General features: G+C 38.4%; 1 protein-coding gene across 2 annotated transcripts in view; it reads left to right on the plus strand.

Moving 5' to 3' along the window:
- Positions 1-26887, plus strand: part of veph1 (ventricular zone expressed PH domain-containing 1) — a 251566-nt gene that overhangs the window by 169466 nt on the left and 55213 nt on the right. For both annotated transcript variants that reach the window (XM_062068176.1, XM_062068178.1), the window contains 2 exons: positions 8493-8713; positions 25625-25819. In XM_062068176.1, coding sequence (XP_061924160.1) covers positions 8493-8713; positions 25625-25819 — 416 coding nt within the window. The remainder of the gene's footprint in view (positions 1-8492; positions 8714-25624; positions 25820-26887) is intronic.

Raw genomic sequence — 26887 nt, forward strand, 5'->3', positions numbered from 1 at the left:
ATTTTTCAAAAATCACTAAAAAAGATCAAAGTGAATTATTTTTTTTAAATCACTAAAATGGGTCAAAGTGAAATTATAATTTTTTTAAATCACTAAAAAGGTCAAAGTGAAAATATTTTTTTTAATCACTAAAAATGTCTGTGTAAATGTTTTTAAAATCACAAAAAAATGGTCAGTGATTTTTTTAAATCACAGAAAAGGTCAAAGTGACCTTTTTTTTTTTAAATCACTAAAAAGGTCAAAGTAAAAATATATTTTTTTAAATCACTAAAAAGGTCATGGAGTACTTTTTTTTTTAAATCACAAAAAAAGGTCAAAGTAATTTTTTTAAAACACAAAAAAAGTTAAAGTGAACTTTTTTTTTTTTAATCACTAAAAAGTTCAAGATACAAATATATTTTTTAAATCACTAAACAGGTCAAAGTGAAAACATTTTTTAAAAATCCCCAAAACAGGTCAAAGTGTTCCTGCATGTTTTTCTGGTGATTCTGTTGTTTTCAGTGCATGCTATGGTCCCACTTTGGAGCCTGACTTTTACTCTAATAGCTTTTATTTTGAAATAAAACACAGCGGGTCGTTTTCATGAGGTAGGACTTGTGAGCACAACGGCATGCTCATGCTCATGACTCAGCCATGATTAGCGCGTGTGTGTGTGTGTGTGCGCGCGTGTGTGTGCGTGCGTGTGTAATGACAGGGTTGTTACCGCCTGCACTCGCTTTCCCTTTGAGGCCCATTTTAAAGCAGTTAACAGACAATTTGTGGAAATTAGCACAAAGGGAAAATAAAAGCCTGGCTGTGATGAACACACACAAACAGTAAAGCGACTTGAACTCCTGCACACACCAACACACACACACCAACACACACACACACGCATAGTTACATCGTTAGCTGGACCTTTGTGTACTGTGTTTCTTCACATTGGAACCATTTGGCGAAATAGGCCTGTTTTTTTCTGGGAAATTACTCTGCAGAGACCTCCCAGTGATGGCAGTGCAGAGGCAGGTTTGTGTTTGCCCCCATCCCCCCCCCCAGTCCACACACACACACACACACTGGCTCTACCTGATTGCGCAACATTCTCTGGCTTCCTTTGGCTCCTAAATGAGTTCATCTATATTGAGTTACCCAGCTTGTTATTGGTTTGGTCTGCATACGTCGCCTCCATTCATCAAACAAACTGATCCGACACAAAAAGGAACTGATCCGTTCGCAGGTTTTCCAAGATCAATCTTCTGATCTCACGTCCAAAACTTGGACACCTCAGCATGTTTGTGCTTTGGGCTTTTTAGTTGGCCAGATTTCATTTCCAAAGGAAGCGGCAGCCTAATGACCGTCTGAAGCCCTCCATTAAAAAGTATTCTTATCTCTTATCGGTGCAGCGCATTTTTTTGGAGAACAGCAGGCTCATAAGTAAATACAGCAGTTATTTTATTGACCATTAAAATGTTTGTCTGTGATGTCACAAGGTCAATAAGTCACTGGTGGTTGTCGCTCATTGACGGTGTGAACAGGGACGGGTGTTGTTTACATTTGAACTGATTTTTTTCCTACATTTAAAACACTTCCCTGTAGTCTACAGAACATGTCATGTTGGTTCTTTGCTTAGAATTTTTGCATATATTAACTTTTACAGACCGTTTTCAAGCCGCTTTCTGACCGATTATTTTATCTATGTGCCTCCACTTCGACAGCCTCTTCTCCCCCGTCAGCCATGTTGTAGTTTTTTAGCGCTTCCATAGCGAGTCTACTGACAGATAGGGGGCGGCGGGGGGCACATCTGTGGTCCCCTCCAAGGTTTCTCATTGTATCCCATTGGGTTGAGTTTTTTTCTTGCCCTGATGTGGGATCTGAGCCGAGGATGTCGTTGTGGCTTGTGCAGCCCTTTGAGACACTTGTGATTAAGGGCTATATAAATAAACTTTGATTGATTGATTGATATGTATGTATATATGTGTATGTATATGTATACACAGTATGTATATATATGTATATGTATATATATTTATCACAACATATATGTGTATATGTATGTATGTGTGTGTATGTATATATATATATATATATATATATATATATATATATATATATATATATATATATATATATATATATATATATATATATATATATATATATATATATATATATATATATATATATATATATATATATACAAACCCCGTTTCCATATGAGTTGGGAAAATGTGTTAGATGTAAATATAAACGGAATACAATGATTTGCGAATCCTTTTCAACCCATATTCAATTGAATGCACTACAAAGACAAGATATTTGATGTTCAAACTCATAAACTTTATTTTTTTGTTGCAAATAATTAACTTAGAATTTCCAAAGTAGTTGGGAAAGGGCATGTTCACCACTGTGTTACATCACCTTTTCTTTTAACAACACTCAGTAAACGTTTGGGAACTGAGGAAACTAATTGTTGAAGTTTTGAAAGTGGAATTCTTTCCCATTCTTGTTTTATGTAGAGCTTCAGTCGTTCAACAGTTGTCGTATTTTACGCTTCATAATGCGCCACACATTTTCGATGGGAGACAGGTCTGGACTGCAGGCGGGCCAGTCTAGTACCCGCACTCTTTTTTTACGAAGCCACGCTGTTGTAGCACGTGCTGAATGTGGCTTGGCATTGTCTTGCTGAAATAAGCAGGGGCGTCCATGAAAAAGACGGCGCTTAGATGGCAGCATATGTTGTTCCAAAACCTGTATGTACCTTTCAGCATTAATGGCGCCTTCACAGATGTGTAAGTTACCCATGCCTTGGGCACTAATGCACCCCCATACCATCACAGATGCTGGCTTTTACACTTTGCGTCGATAACAGTCTAGATGGTTCGCTTCCCCTTTGGTCCGGATGACACGATGTCGAATATTTCCAAAAACAATTTGAAATGTGGACTCGTCAGACCACAGAACACTTTTCCACTTTGCATCAGTCCATCTTAGATGAGCTCGGGCCCAGAGAAGCCGGCGGCGTTTCTGGGTGTTGTTGATAAATGGCTTTAGCTTTGCATAGTAGAGCTTTACTGTAACTTGCACTTACAGATGTAGCGACAAACTGTATTTAGTGACAGTGGTTTTCTGAAGTGTTCCTGAGCCCATGTGGTAGAGATTGATGTCGGTTTTTGATACAGTGCCGTCTGAGGGATCGAAGGTCACTGTCATTCAATGTTGGTTTCCGGCCATGCCGCTTAAGTGCAGTGATTTCTCCAGATTCTCTGAACCTTTTGATGATATTATGGACCGTAGATGTTGAAATCCCTAAATTTCTTGCAATTGCACTTTCAGAAACATTGTTCTTAAACTGTTTGACTATTTGCTCACGCAGTTGTGGACAAAGGGGTGTACCTCGCCCCATCCTTTCTTGTGAAAGACTGAGCATTTTTTTGGGAAGCTGTTTTTATACCCAATCATGGCACCCACCTGTTCCCAATTAGCCTGCACACCTGTGGGATGTTCCAAATAAGTGTTTGATGAGCATTCCTCAACTTTATCAGTATTTATTGCCACCTTCTTTGTCACGTGTTGCTGGCATCAAATTCTAAAGTTAATGATTATTTGCAAAAAAAAAAAAGTTTATCAGTTTGAACATCAAATATGTTGTCTTTGTAGCATATTCAACTGAATATGGGTTGAAAATGATTTGCAAATCATTGTATTCCGTTTATATTTACATCTAACACAATTTCCCAACTCATATGGAAACGGGGTTTGTATGTATATATATGTATATGTGTAAATATGTAAATGTGTTTGTGTGACTGTGTGTGTGTGTGTGTGTGTGTGTGTGTGTGTGTGTGTGTGTGTGTGTGTGTGTGTGTGTGTGTGTGTGTGTGTGTGTGTGTGTGTGTGTGTGTGTGTGTGTAGGTATGTATGTGTATATATAAATGTGTGTATGTATATGTGTGTATGTATATATATGTATGTATATGTATGTATATATATATATTTATGTGTATATATATGTATATGTATATATATATATATATATATATATATATATATATATATATATATATATATATATATATATATATATATATATATATATATTTATGGAATTGGGGGTTAAATCACCAAAAATTATTCCCGGGCGCGGCACCGCTGCTGCCCACTGCTCCCCTCACCTCCCAGGGGGTGAACAAGGGGATGGGTCAAATGCAGAGGACAAATTTCGCCACACCTAGTGTGTGTGTGACAATCATTGGTACATTAACTTTAACTTGTCACTTTATGTAACATACTTCAATAATAGATATTTGGACGTTTGTCCATAGATTCAGAGTCGTCCACGTCCCAATTGTTGTTTTTTTTAACTGTTTTTAATGCGGTCAAAGGTCATCTTGGTACATGTTCCTTATGATTTTTTGTACTAGCTGTGATCCAGGGTCATACCATTCCATGTTGTTGTGCCCTCTGTTAAGCTTCCATGTGTTGCATAATATTACTTGCACTTTCCTCTTCACCTCCTTTTAGCATGATTGATATATTCAAGCTTTAATCTGTTTTGAAGACTCCTGAGCAGCGTTTATTTTCCCACAGAGGAGAGCTTAGAAGCTCCTTTTTTTTTTTTGCTCCATTTTTTGTTTTGTTTTGTTTTATCAAGGAAAAGGGGGGGTCTTATTTGGACTGCACGTTGCAAGAGAGCTGACGTTAAATCCTCCGCCTCTCACTATGTTATTGGATCCAGCACGGGGGGTAATCATGCAGCGTGACTGCCAGCTTTTCCCCTTTATGAAAATACAACGCATATGCATCCAAAGGGGTCAATCTTGCCGATTACTATTGTGTGACAAACGTTATTATTATGTCCGTTTTTGGGTGAAGTTTATTGCACAAAGGCGGTGGGAAAATAGAGCGCTTTAGGATACAAAGGCGTTTTTTTTTTTTTAGTTTGCTGTGTCCAAATGCATGTGGTTGTTTATTGTTGCATAAAAGGCAAATAATTATTATTATTATAATCAGAATATTTAGCATTCAAAATAAAAAAGTTAACAATTTGATAATTTTTCTCCTGTTCCTATTTTTTTATTTTTTTATTTTAATATCAATAATTATCGATATTGATCGATATAAAACACTTATATTGTGATACAGTTTTCAGTCATAACACTCAGCCCCCAAAAAATTGTGAAGAAAACGTGTGTTTTATTTAACTTTATAGAACGTTCTATAAAGTTCTACAAAGTGGCATTCAAAATAAAAAAGTTAACATTTTGATAATTTTTTTCCTGTTCCTTTTTGTTAATTTAAAAAAAAAAAAATCAATAATTAGCAATATCGACCGATATAAAACACTTACATCGTGATACAGTTTTCAGCCATAACACCCAGCTCTAAAAAATCGTGAAGAAAATGTGTGTTTTATTTGACTTTATAGAACTTTCTATAAAATTCTACAAAGTGGCATTCAAAATAAAAAAGTTAACAGTTTAAAAAAAAATGTGTGTTCCTTTTTTTTTTTTTAAATATAAATAATTATCGATATCGACCGATATAAAACACTTACATCGTGATACAGTTTTCAGCCGTAACACCCAGCTCTAAAAAAATTTGAAGAAAACGTGTGTTTTATTTGACTTCATAGAACTTTCTATAACATTTTACAAAGTGGCATTCAAAATTTAAAAAGTTAACATTTTGATAATTTTTTTCCTGTTCCTTTTTTTTTTACATTTTTAAAAATATCAATAATTATCAATATCGACCGATATAAAACACTTATATCGTGATACAGATTTCAGCCATAACACCCAGCTCTAAAAATTTGTCAAGAAAAAATGTGTTTTATTTGACTTTATAGAACTTTCTATAACGTTCTACAAAGTGGCATTCAAAATAAAAAAAGTTAGCATTTTAATAATTTTTTTTCCTGTTACTTTTTTTTTTTTTTAAATTTAATATCAATAATTATCGATATCGACCGATATAAAACACTTACATCGTGATACAGTTTTCAGCCATCACACCCAGCTCTAAAAAATTGTGAAGAAAAAGTGTGTTTTATTTGACTATATAGAACTTTCTATAAAATTCTACAAAGTGGCATTCAAAATAAAAAAGTTAACAGTTTAAAAAAAAATTTGTGTTCCTTTTTTTTTTTTTAAATATAAATAATTATCGATATCGACCGATATAAAACACTTACATCGTGATACAGTTTTCAGCCGTAACACCTAGCTCTGAAAAAATTTGAAGAAAACGTGTGTTTTATTTGACTTCATAGAACTTTCTATAACATTTTACAAAGTGGCATTCAAAATTTAAAAAGTTAACATTTTGATAATTTTTTTCCTGTTCCTTTTTTTTTTACATTTTTAAAAATATCAATAATTATCAATATCGACCGATATAAAACACTTATATCGTGATACAGATTTCAGCCATAACACCCAGCTCTAAAAAATTGTCAAGAAAAAATGTGTTTTATTTGACTTTATAGAACTTTCTATAACGTTCTACAAAGTGGCATTCAAAATAAAAAAAGTTAGCATTTTAATAATTTTTTTTCCTGTTCCTTTTTTTTTTTTTTAAATTTAATATCAATAATTATCGATATCGACCGATATAAAACACTTACATCGTGATACAGTTTTCAGCCATAACACCCAGCTCTAAAAAATTGTGAAGAAAATGTGTGTTTTATTTGACTTTATAGAACTTTCTATAATGTTCTACAAAGTCAAATAAAACACACACTTTCTTTATAGAACTTTCTATAAAGAAATGAATAATTGATTAATAATTTTTTTTTTTTAAACTCCTACTAATTAGTGTTCACTTCCTGCATTGCTCGGTTACCATAGAGCAGGGGTGTCAAATTCAAGGATCTGGCCCGCGAATGAATGATCTATGGCCCCCGGGATGATAGTTGGTTAATATTAGAACCCATCAAGTCATAGAAATGGGGTCCCACAGTAAATTTTTGGGGTCCCACTTTTTTGTAGCCGTTTTGAAAACAAATGATAAATGTATGCATTATCCTGTTGTATCTCACATTCTATATTGTGCTTTGGAAAAAGGTTGTCATAAACGTTACTTAATTCATTAAAAAAAATAATGCAAAAAAAACACATTATTATGCATAAGTAAATGTATTCAGTTATAAACATTCATTCATTTTTTCTTTCCTTCATGGATCTAAACTTTACCGCTGCCGGTATTTTTTTCTATATTTTTATTGTAATATTTTCAGAATGTGTATTTTTAGCCAAAGTAAGACAAACAAAACAATCTGAAGTTGTCTTTATTTTTTAGTTTTAACGCCATGATTTTAATAGTCCGGCCCGCGGGTGTCAGGTTCAAACACTGATGACATCTATTAAACAAGACAAGAAGCAAGGAATCAAACAGAGACAGAATTCAATTTAGCTCAATTGAGGAGAAACGCGTAGACACCCTTGAACAGTGTCGTCCCACGCTCTGACGAAAGATTGTACGACCTCCTCTTTTATTTGGACTTTCCCTGATTACATGGCAACAGCTGTTTCTAAGGGACGGGGGTCGTAAACAGCCATCGCCTTTGGTTACAAAACAGTTCAAAGAAAAGGTCGTAAAACCGTTCAAAGAAAAGGTGCCTGGAGGGGATTCAGGTCCTGCTTCCTCTTCGCTTTGTAGATCTAGGATTACAATACATCAAAGAAACTGACGCCTTCATGTCGCTTCCCATCCTACACAGTGGCGTTTTACAAGCCTTTTCGTTGGTAGGATCAAAGACAGTTTTGTCCTCTCGCCGGGAACTCATGGCAACACAAAGTTTTGTGATAACTTAGATACAATTATTCTGACAGCGGGTGCACAGATTTTCCTCCATGCGGCCCCTGAGCTAAAATGAGTTTGACACCCCTGCCATAGAGCGAGCGACTTTGTTCATGCAACCAAACTTGCTTCACGACTTCCCCTTTCTTCCGACAAAATACCAAACACACTTTTACATTGATATTGCTTTATCGTGATATATATTTATGGGGTGGGGCGTGGCCTGCGGACCTGCAGCGAATCGGGGTGTGCCAGGACTGGTTTCGAAATTAGCGACAGGTGCGTGGATGACACAGCTGAGAGTGTTTGTCTGATCACCTGTCGCTCTGTTAAAGGCAGCAGTCGGGAAGGAGAAGGGGAGAGTTGTTGATGGTGGTTGAGGGTGGAGAGCAGAGACGGAAGAAAAACCATTCGTGTGCTCACTGGCGAGACTGACAGACATGGCAGACATTTGCTGAAAAGCATAAAAGAACATTTATTGCAAAATAAATCATTGTTTGCAAATATGACCGATGCTGTCATGTCCGTCATTGGTGGTCCAAGGAACCCTGAGGAGCGAGACCTCCACAATATTGATATCGTTTTATCTCTGAGCCCTACGAGCTATACATCAACACTAACTCAAAATATTAAAAAAAAAAAAAAAAATAGAAAATGTATTGATCATAAATGTTTATGTTTATTACTATAAATGTTTTTCGTTTCCTCAGACACATGCACACAGCTCCTTGGTCTACCTGGTGTCCCTTCTGGCCAACATGGAGCACACTTTCCACCACACGCTGCTGCTGGAGATCCGAGCCCTGACAGACCGCTACCCGTCTGTGCTGGGAGGCTACGGGAAAGACCTGTACCGGCAGAGCAACTCGTTCAGCGCCATCGCCAGGCTGCTGGGGAGGCGGCTCGAGGAGAGCGCCACCACACGCTGCAGGTAAGAACAGGCTTGACGTTGCGTGTTACGTATTCCGTACTTTTATAGGCAATGAACTAATTCCGTCGGTACTACCGGGTACTGATTGACGTCAAATCAAACTAGGACGGTTCAAACACTTGGCGGGCAAACAAGCACTCAGACTGGACTCAGTCAAACTGTCTCTAGATAAGGTTGCAATTTTCAACGCCAATAAAGTAAATATGACTGATTGAAAACAGTTATTCTCCACTTTTCAAAATGTGCTCGCTTGATGCAAATTTACATTGGATTTGCCATTGCTACTGATTGGCATCAGGGATTTTACATGGCGCCTCCAAATTTGGTAATCGAAACTACAACTGAGATCAACGTGGTGTGCAATAGACTTAGACAAAGTTTATTGATCCACAAGGGAAATTGTTCCACACAGTAGCTTAGTTACAAAAGCATGGAAAGGGTAAGGATGGAAAGGATAATGCAGGTATAAAGTAGACTAAAAATGTACCATAGTAGCAATATAAAATATAACATATATGTAATATTTACATATTATATATACAGTATATAATATTGTGGGGGGCGTGGCCTGCGGACCTGCAGCGAAGCGGGGTGTGCCAGGACCGGCTTCGAGATTAGCGACAGGTGCGTAGATGGCACACCTGGGCCGGCTTATCTAATCCCCTGTCGCTCTGTTAAAAGGCAGCAGCCGGGAAGGAGAGGGCAGTTGGTGGTGGAGTGCGAGCGAAAGCGAGACAGACGACACACTGGAAGGAAGACCATTTGTGTGCTCAATGGCTAAAAACAGACTCTTATTACAAAATCAATCATTGTTCAGAACCATGAACGCCGCTGTCATGTCAGTGATTGGTGGTCCGAGGAACCCGGAGGAGAGAGTCTTCCACAAATATATACTGATATATTATTACATTATATTTTTATATAATAAATACAATATATAACAAATCCCTAATACCATGTACAATATTACAGTATATGTAACAGCTGCGGCAAAAAAAAAAAAGGGCAGCATAAAATAGAGAGTAGATCCAGAAGAAAATATACATTATAAACAAAGAGATAAATAAATAAATACAATCCTCACATTATAAACACTTCTCAGGGAGCAACAAAAGCCTAGATTCAGACTAGGCCACGCACCATAGCCTATACACTACTGCCATCTAACGTCTTGGAATTGCAACTGCATGCACAATCTACCATATAACACTTGCAAATGAGACTCATACAGTAAGTGTAAGTAAACAAGATATAACAACTGGACTGCACAGTTATCATAATTTTAAACAAATGAACACTTATTTACCCATGAACACACACAGAAGTTATGAAAATTGGTTCCGTGGAGTACAAGTGTCGATTCAAATGTGAAAGGTACCCATCCCGAGTTACATTTCTACTACATATCCACCGAGAACTAGTGTCATAGTTAGGGCGCCCCAATACAACTTTTTCACTTTCCATACGATACCGATATCGGAGCCTTAAGTATTGGCCGATACGATTTCAGCATGAGTCAGGCATACTTTTATCATTTCGTAGTACGTAATATTAAAATAAGGTTTGATCGAGTGAAATGAGTCAAGCAAAGACCAATGGTAGGTATGAAAAACACTAACCTACTTATTATTATCCGTCTGGAATGGATTGATGCTGTCTTTAATTTAAAGTGGAGTGGTAATTGGCATTTGGCGACACAAAGTGACCACATTGTATAGAAGCACTTGTATCTGAGATTTTATATATATGTATGTGTGTATATATGTGTATGTACGTGTATATATATATATATATATATATATATATATATATATATATATATATATATATATATATATATATATATATATATATATATATATATATATATATATATATATATATATATTTATGTGTGTATCTGTATATATATATATGTGTATATATACATATACGCATATGTGTGTACATATTAGGGTTGTACGGTAAACCGGTATTGGTATAGTACCGCGATACTAATGAATCATATTCAGTACTATACTGCCTCTAAAAAGTACCGGCTCCTGGTCACATGAGAACTTTGAATATGACCAATGTATGATCCTGTAACTACTTGGTATCGGATTGATACCTAAATTTGTGGTATCATCCAAAACTAATGTAAAGTATCCAAACAACAGAAGAATAAATGATTATTACATTTTAAGAGAAGTGTAGATAGAACATGTTAAAAGAGAAAATAAGCAGATATTAAATGAACAAGTAGATTAATAATTCATTTTCTACCGCTTGTCCTTAATAATTTTGACAAAATAATAGAATGGAAAATGACACAATATGTTACTGCATATGTCAGCAGACAAATTAGGAGCCTTTGTTTGTTTACTTAATAATAAAAGACAGGTTGTCTAGTATGTTCACTATTTTATTTAAGGACAAACTTGCAATAAGAAACATATGTTTAATGTACCCTAAGATTTTTTGTTAAAATAAAGCCAATAATGCCATTTTTTGTGGTCCCCTTTATTTAGAAAAATATCAAAAAGTATCGAAATACAATTTTGGTATCGGTACCAAAATATTGGTATCGGGACAACACTAGTACATATATGTATTTATACATATATGTGTAATTATATGTATATAAGTAGGTATACACACACACACACATATAAATATATAAAGTATATACACACACATATGCATATATATTATTATTATTAATATTATTATACATATTGTTAATAATTATATTTGGAATATATAATAATCATATATGATACATTAGAGATATACAATACAACATGTATAATATTTGTATTTGTATTTGTATTTGTGTTGCTGATATCGGACCGGGACACCTCTAATTTTAGTACAGTATAAGACCTTGTCCGTATCAAAACAAACTTCCCCCACAACTGGTCAGCCTGACTCATTCAAAAAGTTATTGGCGTACTCCGCTCTCCTCCCACATTTCTAAGACTTGCCTGTTCGGTTAATTGCAGACTTTGGTCCATGGGTGTGAACTCTTGTTTGTCTACATTGACTGGAATGTAGTCCAGGGTGGAGTTTACTTTTTGCCCCCAAGTCTGGTGGAATAGGCATGTTTTATTTCAATCTAATGAACTGTTCTACGGTACACTATATCCTAATGAGGCGGTGGGTCTAGCAGTCGCAAACAAAAATCTTTAATTACATGTGGTAGTTTGTGATATTTTCCTCAGTATTATTGCCATTTCCCCATGTACACAAAGATTGCTCTATGCACTTTGGCCTCTCATCATCTTTTTTAGGATTTAGTTCTTAGTAGGGATGTCCGATAATGGCTTTTTTGCCGATATCCGATATTCCGATATTGACCAACTCTTAATTACCGATTCCGATATCAACCGATACCGATATATACAGTCGTGGAATTAACACAGTATTAAGGCTGAAACGACGCGTCGACGTAGTCGACGTCATCGGTTACGTAAATACGTCGACGCCGTTTTTGTGCGTCGACGCGTCGCATAATGACGTCACACTACCGTCATGGCGAAGCGCAAAGCAGACGATCAAAGAAGACGATGCGAGCGGTGCGAGCGAGGGGGGAAAAGTGGTCAAAAGTGTGGGAGTACTTCAATAAACGGCCTAATAATGTTGTTGTATGCACACTGTGTCGAGCGGAAATGGCCTATCATAGCAGCACAACGGCTATGAACGAACATTTGAAAAGAAAACCATCAACTAGTCAATCGTCCGCGCGAGCATACGTTGTCATCATTACACAAAAACATGAATGTGCCATTTGTATCTGCTAGGGGTGCAACGGTACGTGTTTTGTATTGAACCGTTTCGGTACGGGGCTTTCGGTTCGGTACGGGGGTGTACCGAACGAGTTTCTAAGCTAAAGTCTTAACAAGCTGCTTTGCTCCGTCTGCCTCTGTCTCAGCACGCAGCATTGTCCCACCCACACAACCATCTGATTGGTACACACGAAGCATTATCAGCCAATCAGCAGTGCGTATTCAGAGCGCATGTAGTCAGCGCTTCAGGGTGGAGCAGATAGGTGTTTAGCAGGTGAGCATCAGGCAGCGGACTCTCCCCAAATGATAATAAACACCTCCCAGTCAACTACTACTAACATCACTATGAGCCCGTTGACCTTCTAGAAATTTAAACTGCAGCTCAGCTCACTCGCAGTCCTGGCTTGAGGTGAAGGCTAATTAGCTCTCAGTTCCAGCCACATCGACCCCTTCTGAGCGCCTATTTTCAGCTGCTGGGAATATTATAAACAAGAAAAGAACCAAACATGTACACATGCTAACCTTTCTTCATTACAACTGTTAGACACTCACTGGAATGAGTAGAATTGGTTATTGTGTACTGTGTTGGACTGGATGTTTATTTTGCACATTTTAAAAGCAATATTTCATGTTTACAGTACTCCAGAATATTTAGATTGGCACTTTTTTGTATTGGATGTTTATCTTTATTTTTGCACATTTTAGCAAATAAGCAATACTTTCACTTTTGTTGAAATGTTTACACTGTTGTTACAGAATATTTCGTTTTGCACTTTTTTGTATTGGATGTTTATCTTTATTTTTGCACATTTTAAAGCAAAATAAGCAATACTTTTACTTTTGAAATGCTTATACTATTGCAGAATATTAAGATTTGCACTGGATGTTGACTTTTATATTTGCACATTAAAAAGCAAATAAGCTACTTTTAATTTTGTTAAATGTTAAAAGTTTTAAATGTTTACATTGTTACAGAATATTTAGTCATGTTGTTGTCAATGTTGACTGAGTGGCCATACTTCTTTTTTTTTGTAAATAAAAGCCATGCCTTTTGAAAAAACGGGCCTACATTTATTTTCTCATCTTCATTTTGAATAAAAAAATAATCGGCAAAAGGAAAAAATAATCTATAGATTAATCGAAAAAATAATCTATAGATTAACCGATTAATCGAAAAAATAATCTATAGATTAATCGATAGAAAAATAATCGTTAGCTGCAGCCTTACACAGTATTATGCCTAATTTTGTTGTGATGCCCCGTTGGATGCATTAAACAATGCAACAAGGTTTTCCAAAATAAATCAACTCAAGTTATGGAAAAAAATGCCAACATGGCACTGCCATATTTATTATTGAAGTCACAAAGTGCATTATTTTTTTTTAACATGCCTCAAAACAGCAGCTTGGAATTTGGGACATGCTCTCCCTGAGAGAGTATGAGGAGGTTGGGGTGGCGGGGTTGGGGGGTGGGGGTAGAGGGTAGCGGGGGGGTGTATATTGTAGCGTCCCGGAAGAGTTAGTGCTGCAAGGGATTCTGGGTATTTGTTCTGTTGTGTTTATGTTGTGTTACGGTGCGGATGTTCTCCCGAAATGTGTTTGTCATTCTTGTTTGGTGTGGGTTCACAGTGTATTTGTAACAGTGTTAAAGTTGTTTATACGGCTACCCTCAGTGTGACCTGTATGGCTGTTGACCAAGTATGCTGGGCATTCACTTATGTGTGTGAAAAGCCGTAGATATTATGTGATTGGGCCGGCACGCAAAGGCAGAGCCTTTAAGGTTTATTGGCGCTCTGTACTTCTCCCTATGTCCGTGTATCATACATTTTACTTTTTGAAACCGATACCGATAATTTCCGATATTACATTTTAAAGCATTTATCGGTCCGATATTATCGGACATCTCTAGTTCTTAGGGCAGATTTGCTTTTAACTATGTGAAACAATCTCACGGAAGTCCAAGGATCCTCTCACGAAATAACCTGTTTGGGTTCATTGTTGTGATTATTATTACAGCGTCTACAGCGCCTTTTTGGGGAAAAACATATTTGAAAACTCACTCTTAAAAAAAAGGGTTTCCCGATACAACTTTGTCACTTCCGATAAGATACCGAAATTGGAGCCTTGAGTATTGGCAGACGCTGATTTTGGTCCGATACAATATCAGTATGAATCATACATACCTGTATTGTTTTGTGGTTTTAAATGTTAAAAAAGTTTTGATCAAGTGAAGTTACCGTATTTTTCGGACTATAAGTCGCAGTTTTTTTCATAGTTTGCGACTTATACTCAGGATCGACTTATGTGTGAAATTATAAACACATTACCGTACAATATCAAATGATATTATTTAGCTCATTCACGTAAGAGACTAGACGTATAAGATTTCATGGGATTTAGCGATTAGGAGTGACAGATTGTTTGGTAAACGTATAGCATGTTCTATATGTTATAGTTATTTGAATGACTCTTACCATAATATGTTACGTTAACATACCAGGCACGTTCTCAGTTGGTTATTTATGCCTCATATAACGTACACTTATTCAGCCTGTTGTTCACTATTCTTTATATATTTCAAATTGTCTTTCAAATGTCTATTCTTGGTGTTGGGTTTTATCAAATAAACTTCCCAAAAAAATGCGACTTATACTCCAGTGCGACTTATATATGTTTTTTTCCTTCTTTATTATGCATTTTCGGCCGGTGCGACTTATACTCCGTAAAATACGGTAGTTAAAATGGCCACCGCCCAGTTAGCTCATACACGTCTTTAAATCTCTGGATTGATGAAGTAATGTGCTGATCATTCTTACTGGGTACCCTGGAGGAAAAGAGTTAAAATGGTTTATGGCAGGGGTGTCCAAAGTGCGGCCCGGGGGCCATTTGCGGCCCGCAGCTAATTGTTTACCGGCCCGCCACACATTCTGGAAATGCTATTGCAAAAATCAAAAAAACACTAAAAAAGTGGAATGAGGTGAAATCTAACTAGAAAAAGTTGCAATGTTGACACAAAGCTGCCATGCAGGCTGTCTATCTTTATTTTCCTTTTTTTTGCCATTGCTCAAAGAAAAAAAAAAAGGCAAAAAATCTATGTTATAATGAATTATTGACTCATTCAAGGCTCCAATTACTTCGAATATTTCACATTAAAATGTTTTATGTGGAAAAAATATTGCATATATTGTGTGGTTGCCATATAAAAACATCAAAGTTTTCTTTGACAAAAGAGCATAAAACAAACAAAAATAATAGTTCAAACGTAAAATCGACAGATATATCTGAAGTTGATCTCGTAACTTAAGTCTTGAAAGTAAAACAAATAATAATAAAAATGTATCACTTTATGAGTGGGGGACCTTTTGGATCCCAAAGATATTTAGTGGGATTGTATTTATCTTTTCACTGTGATTAATCAAATATAATAATGAAAATAAAATCAATGGTGTCCTGCATTATTGATCTTTCCAGGGTTTCAATTACTTCACAATTGTCCAAATACTGCATATTTCAGTTTTACTATAAAAATAAACAAAGTTGTCTTTGCCAGAAAAGGCATAAGGCTTTTTTTTTTTTTTTTAACTTTATATCAACCTGAAGTTGATATACAGATTTATTGTAAGCGTTAAATAAAAATTAAAAAAATATAATTTGACTTGTTTTTAACATTTTAATGACTGAGACCCATTATGGGCCCCAGGAGCCCTAAAGGTAAAAAATAAAAATAAAAAAAAAATCTATATATTTTGTTATGGTTTGAAAATAAAAAATATCAAAAATGGCCCCCGCATGCTTTCATTTTTCCGTGTGCGGCCCTCAGTGGAAAAAGTTTGGACACCCCTGGTTTATGGGGACCAAATTTAAATAATTTTGCATCATTCACACACATTTGTACGTGACTACTAAGGACCATTTAAAAAAAAAAAAAAAAGTTCAAATGAAATATGACATGATCCTCAGAATACAGCACTACAGCTGTCCTCTTATAGGAAGTTTCACCACTTAAATGTTTAAGCAAATCCTGCATCTTCTGTGACATTACTGAAAACTGCTATTTAGCAATAATGAAGTTGTCTGCAACTCCAACTACCATATATAGAAGGATGGAACATTCTGAATGTGAATCATACTTTAAGGTAATAATGTTTTATAATCATGCTGTATGAAAATGTCATCCTAAGGAACACTAAACCAGAACTAAACCTCACACTCAAACTAACCAGTGAACATGTTTTATGGGCCAAATCACTTAGGCATCTTCAGAATGGATCTGACTATCATTTAAAAAGGTTTCCCTTTAGGGGACCTGTTTTTTTGTCCCCATACCGTCAGAGGTCCCCTAGAGGCGACTGTGTAAACCAGACCTGGGCATTCTCCTGTCCGGCCCGCGTGAGGCCAATCATAAATTACAAAATACATTTTCAAAAGTATCTATGTGGAGTGTGCAATACAACGGTGCTGCTTTTGTTTTGAAAAGCGTTATTTGTATTACTTCCGTGTGGACGTATGCTCGTGCGCGATTGTGAGTGAATGTGAACAGCGGCAATCACAAATGACAAAATAAATTTCAAAAAACATCTATGTCGTGCGTGCAGTACAACTGTGCTGCTTTTATTTTGAAAAGTGTTATTTATGGAGCGTATGTCCGTGTGTAACTTGTGAGTGAAGGTGCACACCCCCGAGACGCTAAAAAGAGAAAAGTCGATGACGAATGGCGTGTTTTCAACAAGACATGGACTGCCAAGTATTTCTTTACAGAAATTAAAGGTAAAGCCGTGTGCTTAATTTGTGGTACACCGGTTGCTGTGTTTAAAGGCCTACTGAAAGCCACTACTACCAACCACGCAGTCTGATAGTTTATATATCAATGATGAAATCTTAACATTGCAACACATGCCAATACAACCGGGTTAACTTATAAAGTGCAATTTTAAAATTCCCGCCACACTTCCGGTTGAAAAACTCATTTGGATATGATTTATGCGCATGACGTCACAAAAGCAACGGGAGTGGTTGGACCCCGTCGGACCCGATAGAAAAGCCTCTTGTTTTCTTCGACAAAATTCCACAGTATTCTGGACATCTGTGTTGGTGAATCTCTTGCAATTTGTTTACTGGACAATGGAGACTGCAAATAAGAAAGTTGTAGGTGTGATCGGTGTATTAGCGGCTGGCTGCAGCAACACCAACACCAGGAGGTTGTATTGTGTTTTGAGCAGGATAGCAGACGCACAACGGTGAGTACAGCTTTGGCTTCCAAACATTTGATCGCTTGCCCGTACGTGCGTGTCGATATGTGCATGTGACGTACGTAACTTTGGGGAAATATATGTTTCTTGCCGACTCTGATGGCGGCCGGGGTGTCGTCAAAAGCGTACAACGCCCGCCGCCGCATCTAAGATAGCTTCTGTTTTTTTAGCTTCGCCAAGCTGAATATTATTAATCGTGTATTTACATGTTCATGGTTTAATAGTATTATTGATCTTCTGTCTATCCTTCCAGTCAGGGTTTTTTTTAATTTAGTTTCTATCTGCATTTGAGATTGATGCTATCACGTTGGCTACGTAGCTAGGTTAGCTTCTGGTTTTTTTAGCTTCGCCAAGCGGAATATTATTAATCGTGTATTTACATGTTCATGGTTTAATAGTATTATTGATCTTCTGTCTATCCATCCAGTCAGGGTTTTTTTTAATTTAGTTTCTATCTGCATTTGAGACTGATGCTATCACGTGGGCTACGTAGCGAGGTTAGCTTCTATTTTTTTTAGCTTCGCCAAGCTGAATATTATTAATCGTGTATTTACATGTTCATGGTTTAATAGTATTGTTGATCTTCTGTCTATCCATCCAGTCAGGGTTTTTTTTAATTTAGTTTCTATCTGCATTTGAGACTGATGCTATCACATGGGCTACGTAGCGAGGTTAGCTTCTATTTTTTTAGCTTCGCCAAGCTGAATATTATTAATCGTGTATTTACATGTTCATGGTTTAATAGTATTGTTGATATTCTGTCTATCCTTCCAGTCAGGGTTTTTTTTATTTAGTTTCTATCTGCATTTGAGACTGATGCTATCACGTTGGCTACGTAGCTAGGTTAGCTTCTATTTTTTTAGCTTCGCAAAGCTGAATTATTAATCGTGTATTTACATGTTCAGTCACTGTGAATGTCCATTTCGCGTTCTCGACTCTCATTTTCAAGAGGATATAGTATCTGAGATGGTTTAAAATACAAATCTGTGATACACAATAAAAAAAGGAGAGTGTGGAATCCAATGAGCCAGCTTGTACCTAAGTTACGGTCAGAGCGAAAAAAGATACGTCCATCACTGCCTCTCAAGTCCTTCACTGTAACGTTCCTCATCTACGAATCTTTCATCCTCGCTCAAATTAATGGGGTAATCGTCACTTTCTCGGTCCGAATCTCTCTCGCTCCATTGTAAACAATGGGGAATTGTGAGGAATACTAGCTCCTGTGACGTCACGCTACTTCCGGTACAGGCAAGGCTTTTTTTTATCAGCGAGCAAAAGTTGCGAACTTTATCGTCGATTTTCTCTACTAAATCCTTTCAGCAAAAATATGGCAATATCGCGAAATGATCAAGTATGACACATAGAATGGATCTGCTATTCCCGTTTAAATAAAAAAAATTCATTTCAGTAGGCCTTTAAAGAATGTCATTTGAATCGCCACTACACGACGAAGCACGAGGAAAAATACCGGAATCTGTCTGATGAAGCGCGCGCAAGGGAGGCTGATGCGTTGATGGTAAAACTGCAAACCCAACAAGGACTTTTTGCCAAATTTCACACCCCCAGAGATGCAGCTGTCAGGACAATTTTCGTCATTTCTCACAAAATCGCCAGAAAAAGTAAGGCGTTTTCTGACGGAGAGTTTATTAAGGAGTGCTTATCGGACTCTGTTGCGCTGATATGCCCGGAGAAGAGGGGCGCATTTGAGAACGTGTCACTCTCCCGACGCACTATAACGAGGCGGGTTGAGACCATCGCTGGAAACTTGGAGCTTCAGCTGAAGAACAGAACGGCCGACTTTGACTGTTTTTCGCTGGCTTTGGATGAGAGCTGCGATGTACGTGACACCGCCCAGCTGCTCATGTTCTCACGTGGGATAACTGCAGACTTTCAAATCACGGAGGAGCTGGCAGCCGTGCGGTCAATTAAAAGGGACAATCACAGGTAGTGACTTGTTCACATAGGTAAATGCGTGTTTGGACATGTTAGGACTGAAATGGGACAAGCCGGCAGGTGTGACAACAGATGGTTGTCCAAATATGACGGGGAAAAATGTTGGACTTTAAAAGAGGATGCAGGATAAAGTGACAGAAATTGACATTTTTGCATTGTATTATACATCAGGAAGTGTTGTGTAAGACAGTGTTAAAAATAAAACCATCAAAAGCAATCTGCTTTTGTATAAAGTTAAGTTAGGTTAAATGAAATTATTATTATTATTATTTATCTTACGGTATATAAGAAATCGTTTCAGCAAAATTTAATTGAAATATTGTCGGTGTGGCCCTCCAGCAGTGCTCTGGTTGCTCATGCGGCCCCCGGTAAAAATGTATTGCCCACCCCTGGTGTAAACAGAGCGATGTCCCCATTAAGTAAGCATTGCCAGAACACACACACACACAATCCTGTGGCAAACCACAACACTGTGTGCAGGATTGAAGGCTTTGCTTGGGGTCTTCTGCAATGGAACATGGGGTATGACAATGAAGAGGGGGGGGGGGGGGGCAACACAAACACAAACAGCGCTTTTGTTGAAAGTTGTTTTTACCTCCGAAGCACAAAGGTCAAAGGTATTAAGAGAGTTTGTTCTTGCATTATAATTTGGTGCAACTCCAAGTTGTTGTTGGTTTTTGTTGTGTGCTTTTCCCATTTGAGTCATGATGGAGCTATTTCCACTGCACCACAATACCAATGTATTGTGTGTTCATCACCACCGTCACACTTCCAGTCAGGACCAGGATTACTCTTGAACATTGAGTAAGACTAAATTTAGCCGTAAACAAAAAGCCAAAACTGCACACAAACATCTGCGCAGCGTTAGACTTGATCCCAAAGAGAAAGAACGTTATGTGACATTACACACTGCAAAAAGTCCGTGTTGAAAAACAATTTTTAAAAAAATACAAAAATCAGGGGTATTTTATTTGAACTAAGCAAAATTATCTGCCAATAGAACAAGAAAATTCGGCTTGTCAAGACTTTCCAAAACAAGTACAATTAGCTAACCTCAATGAACCCCAAAATATCTTAAAATAAGTATATTCTCACTAATAACAAGTGCACTTTTCTTGGTAGAAAAAAAAAGAGACCTTTTTTGTTAGGATCCGCTGCTCGGATCACAGTTTGTTTATGTTTTCTTGTCACATGTGTTTTCAGCACCTTGAGTTTTTGTTAGTTTCTGTTGCCATGACTGCAGATTGCTCACACCTGCCTCTGGTTAGTGTTCGGGACGCGCACCTGTAGCCCGGGCGCTGATCAGAGGGCTATTCAGTCTATGTGCTGGCCTCACTCGGGCTGGCTTGCTAGTTTGTTTTCACACAACAGATGACAACGTTTGTTTCCTGTTCTTTAGCTGCTAGTTTTCACGCTAGGCTATTTTTGCTTGCTAGCTCCCACGCTAGCCCTTTTGTTTTTGCCTTTTGTGCTATGTGCACGTCTTTGTTTTTTCCTGCTATGTTTATGTCTTAAATAAATTATTTTCCTACCTGCAAGCTGTGTCCGAAGCCGTCTGCATCCCTGGGAGAACATCCACGCACCACGATGCGACCCAGTCGTTACATTTTTGCTCAATATGTTGAAAAATATTCTTAAATTAAGTCAATGCTAGTGCCATTATCTTGACATAATGATATGCGCTCTGCATCATGATTTTTTTTTCATGCTTGAAGTAAGAAATTATTACTTTAAAAAAGTAGTTTTATACTTGTGAGTGTTGATGACACAGCTTTGCAACAGTTGATATTCTAGTTTCAAGCATGTTTTACTCAATATAGGTCATAACATCTCAGCAACAAGCTGTAATATCTTACTGAGATCATTTAGGACCAAAACCCTTAAAACAAGTAAAACACTCTAACATCAAATCTGCTTAGTGAGAAGAATTATCTTATCAGACAGAAAATAAGCAAATATCACCCTTATTTGAGATATTTAATCTTACTTAGATTTCAGTTTTTGCAGTGCAGTCATTGGAGAAGACCCAATTATTAGCAAAATTAAGAATTAAGTTCTATTTAAACAATTTTTTTGGACCTTCGGCTTCATGTTCGCCAATCAAATTTATCAAGCTGCCACGATCTCACTTGACAGTTATTGGTTTCTTGTATTATTTCCTGTCCAGCGCTCTTATTTTTGTTTCCACTTCCTGTTTGGCTCAAATTTGCCAGCACCAGGGGGACGGTGTGGCGCTGTTGGGAGAGTGGCCATGCCAGCAACCTGAGGGTTCCTGGTTCAATTCCCACCTTCTACCAACCTCGTCACGTCCGTTGTGTCCTGGAGCAAGACACTTCACCCTTGCTCCTGATGGGTCGTGGTTAGGGCCTTGCATGGCAGCTCCCGCCATCAGAGTGTGAATGTGTGTGTGAATGGGTGAATGTAGGGATGTCCGATAATGGCTTTTTTGCCGATATTCCGATATTGTCCAACTCTTAATTATCGATACCGATATCAACCGATACCGATATATACAGTCGTGGAATTAACACATTATTATGCCTAATTTGGACAACCAGTTATGGTGAAGATAAGGTCCTTTTTAAAAAAAATAATAAAATAAAATAAGATAAATAAATGAAAAACATTTTCTTGACTAAAAAAGAAAGTAAAACAATATAAAAACAGTTACATAGAAACTAGTAATAATGAAAATGAGTCAAATTAACTGTTAAAGGTTAGTACTATTAGTGGAGCAGCAGCACGCACAACCATGTGTGCTTACGGACTGTATCCCTTGCAGACTGTATTGATATATATTGATATATAATGTAGGAACCAGAATATTAATAACAGAAAGAAACAACCCTTTTGTGTAAATGGGGGAGGGAGGTTTTTTGGGTTGGTGCACTAATTGTAAGTGTATCTTGTGTTTTTTATGTTGATTTAATAATAAAAAATAAATAAATAAAAAACTGATACCGATAATAAAAAAACGATACCGATAAATTCCGATATTACATTTTAAAGCATTTATCGGCCGATAATATCGGCAGGCCGATATTATCGGACATCCCTAGGTGAATGTGTCCTGGGCATGACGTTAAAGTGCATCCGGCAGTGGAGGCTCCTCTATGGGGTCTTGGGGCACTAGGAGGTTAACCCCTTTACTACTGTTACCCCAGGTGGCCCTTGGCAAAGGCCTAGTACCTGACTGCCCCCTAGACAGGGATACGATGAAGACCTCAACGGCGGAGCAGGCGGAAGACGGTAGATTTAAGAACTACCACAACGGCTGCGATGGCGGAAGAAGGCTGCAGCAGAAAAGGGTCCCCAGTCGTCTTGGAACTCCATGCCACTGGACCCTGACCCGATTCTGTCAAAGATCGTGTGGTGACTGTCTGTGCACCAGTCTCCCCACTTAAAAAAAAGTCACGCACAGGCATCCTCCATAAAGGGATACACCCCTACCAGGAGGATCGTCATACTCGTTCGAGTGACCGCCGATGATGATGAATGGGTGAATGTGGAAATAGTGTCAAAGTGCTTTGAGTACCTTGAAGGTAGAAAAGCGCTATACAAGTATAACCCATTTACCATTTACTTTCCCCTGGTCTAAACGCCCCCTGTGCCTGATTGGCAATCAGGACACACCTGTCCCTGGTTGGCCCAAGTCAAAACGTTTAGACACCCCTGATCTTGTGTTTATGTTATTATCCGTTGCCCGGATCATTGTTTATTTACGTTTTGATTCACTTGTTTAAGTTCAGTTACAGCACCCCTGTTTTGTGTCTCCTTGGTTGCGACAGTTATTCATTGTGTTCACCTGCCTCTGATTAGTGTTCGGGACGTTCACCTGTTCCTGGGCACTAATCAGAGCGCTATTTAGTCCTGCCTGTCGCCTCACTCAGTCTGGCGCTTTTGTTTGCTCTCATGCAACGGTTACGTGTGTGTGGAGGGGAGATGTGGCCAGCGCGCCTGCAGGAGCAAAGGTCACCGCCTCTGTCTATGAGGCTGAGGACGAGCACCATCGGATAGGGACGGGGGCACGGGCTGACGGCGAGACACAGCTGGAAGGTGGTTAGATTTCACAGGTGGTACGTGTTAATCCAACCATCTGTTGTCTTTAACAGTAAGCGGCCGGGAGCAGGAGGGGAGAGAGGATACGGACGGGACTGAAAAGTCACGTTCTGCGGAAGAAAGACTTGGAATAAAATATATGTGCATTAAAGGCCTACTGAAATGATTTTTTTTTATTTAAACGGGAATAGCAGATCCATTCTATGTGTCATACTTGATCATTTCGCGATATTGCCATATTTTTGCTGAAAGGATTTAATAGAGAAAATCGACGATAAAGTTCGCAACTTTTGCTCGCTGATAAAAAAAAAGCCTTGCCTGTACCGGAAGTAGCGTGACGTCACAGGAGCTAGTATTCCTCACAATTCCCCATTGTTTACAAGGGAGCGAGAGAGATTCGGACCGAGAAAGTGACGATTACCCCATTAATTTGAGCGAGGATGAAAGATTCGTAGATGAGGAACGTTACAGTGAAGGACTTGAGAGGCAGTGATGGACGTATCTTTTTTCGCTCTGACCGTAACTTAGGTACAAGCTGGCTCATTGGATTCCACACTCTCCTTTTTCTATTGTGGATCACGGATTTGTATTTTATACCACCTCGGATACTATATCCTCTTGAAAATGAGAGTCGAAAACGCGAAATGGACATTCAGTGCCTTTTATTTCCACGACAATACATCGGCGAAATGCTTTAGCTACGAGCTAACGTGATAGCATCGTGCTTTAACTGCATATAGAAACAAAAAAAATAAACCCCTGACTGGAAGGATAGATAGAAAATCAACAATACTATTAAACCGTGGACATGTAAATACACGGTTAATGCTTTCCAGGCTGGCGAAGGTTAACAATGCTGTGCTAACGACGCCATTGAAGCTAACTTAGCAACTTAGCAACCGGACCGCACAGAGCTATGCTAAAAACATTAGCTCTCCACCTATGCCAGCCAGCCCTCATCTGCTCATCAACACCCGTGCTCACCTGCGTTCCAGCGATCGGCAGAAGGACGAAGGACTTCACCCGATGCGTTTGGCGGCCCGGAGACGTAGGAAGTCAAGGTGAGGTCGGCGGCTAGCGCGTCTGCTCTCCAACAAAGTCCTCCTGGTTGTGTTGCTGTAGTCCGCTGCTAATACACCGATCCCACCTACAACTGTCTTCTTTGCAGCCTTCATTGTTCATTAAACAAATTGCAAAAGATGTCCAGAATACTGTGGAATTATGAAATGAAAACAGAGCTTTTTGTATAGGATTCTACGGGGTACCATAACTTCCGTTACTCTGACTTCGTCACGCGCATACGTCATCATACCGCGACGTTTCAGCCGGATATTTCCCGGGAAGTTTTAAATGTCACTTTATAAGGTAACCCGGCCGTATTGGCATGTGTTGCAATGTTAAGATTTCATCATTGATATATAAACTATCAGACTGCGTGGTCGGTAGTAGTGGCTTTCAGTAGGCCTTTAAAAACTTTGTTCAACTTGCACAGCTGACTCCGGTGAAGTGTCTGTCAGTGGGACCGCTAGGAAGTGACTTCCACAGTGTGTTACTCTGCATTCCTGGACTAAGCTTTGCCTTTTGCGTTTTCTTGTGCATTTGCTTTGTTTTCCTCGTGAGCTATTCCGTTAGCTCCCCGTGCTACAGGCACGCTTGTTTTGTCCGTTTTTTTGTATTTCTTTTGAATGATTTATATCAATAAATCAGTTCCTGCTGCATCGCTTGGAAGAACTACCTTTTACGTTTTATACCTTTTAAATATGGTATAAAACGAGCAGAACATCAATACAGTATTTGTTTTCCAATTTTCTCCTGCAAGGAAACTCCACCAACGAGCATCAAAAAGCACGTCTTAAATGCATTTCCCGTTTTTCTGTGTGACAGCGAAAATGGAGTGGAGCCGCCGCTGTCATCCAGCGCGTCTCTTCTAAAAGGAAGTAGGCCAGGGGCGTCAAAACAGCGGCAACAGGCGAATGCCGGAAGTGAGATGGAGGTGCAGGAGGACTCGCCGCCCCCCCAGCGGCGGTACAGCCTGAGCCATGCGGTGAGGGAGGAGCAACGAGAGATGCGATTCAACAGGTGGGTCACTGAATATTTACACCACTTCAAACACAACAACATTAGGCATAATAATGTGTTAATTCCACGACTGTATATATCGGTATCGGTTGATATCGGAATCGGTAATTAAGAGTTGGACAATATCGGAATATCGGCAAAAAAGCCATTATCGGACATCTCTATTCACAACACATTGTTGGAACTAGTTGCACGATACAGACGATGTAGTCAAGTCAAGTCAAGTCAAGTCAACTTTATTTATATAGCACATTTTCAACAACTTTTTAGATTGCACCAAAGTGCTTTACAGGTTAAAAAAGCATGGCGCAAACAAAAAACAAACAAAAAAAAAACCAACAAAAAAAAAAAAAAAAAAAAAAACTAAGCAAAACAAAAAAACAAACAAACAAAGAACATAAACAATGAGTGTGCTAAACAAGACAATGCAAATGCAATACGGTAAAAGGGGTCGAATAAAAAGTTTTAAAAAATTTGCAGAATAAAAAAAAATAAAAAATAATAAAAGTGCTACAAATTGAAAAATACAACTAAAGCGAAGGGGTGGGAGGGGGGGGGACTAGAAATGGTGGCCTAGTGGGCGGACTCGCTCGGGTCAAAGGCCAGCGAGAAGAGGTAGGTCTTAAGGAGGGTTTTGAAGACCCCCAGGCTCCGGGCTGACCTAATGTGGAGGGGAAGGCTGTTCCAGAGCTTAGGGGCGGCAACGGAAAAGGCTCTGTCCCCTCTGGTCTTTAGCCTGGATCTGGGGACCGCCAAAAGCATTTGGTCAGCTGACCTCAAGGCTCTAGACGAGGTATGGTGATGCAGCAGCTCGGTCAAGTATTGTGGGGCCAGACCATTTAGGGATTTAAAAACAATTAAAAGTAATTTAAAATCAATGCGGTGACGGACAGGGAGCCAGTGGAGTGAGGCCAGCACTGGGGTGATGTGCTCGCGTTTTTTGGTACTGGTGAGGAGACGGGCAGCCGCGTTTTGCACAAGCTGCAAACGGCGGAGTGATGCCTGATCAATGCCAGCGTACAGTGAGTTATTGTTGTCTAGCCGGTGTGTGATGAAGGCGTGGATAGC

This window comes from Entelurus aequoreus, linkage group LG13 (assembly GCF_033978785.1).
Source record: "Entelurus aequoreus isolate RoL-2023_Sb linkage group LG13, RoL_Eaeq_v1.1, whole genome shotgun sequence".
Classification (NCBI taxonomy): domain Eukaryota; kingdom Metazoa; phylum Chordata; class Actinopteri; order Syngnathiformes; family Syngnathidae; genus Entelurus; species Entelurus aequoreus.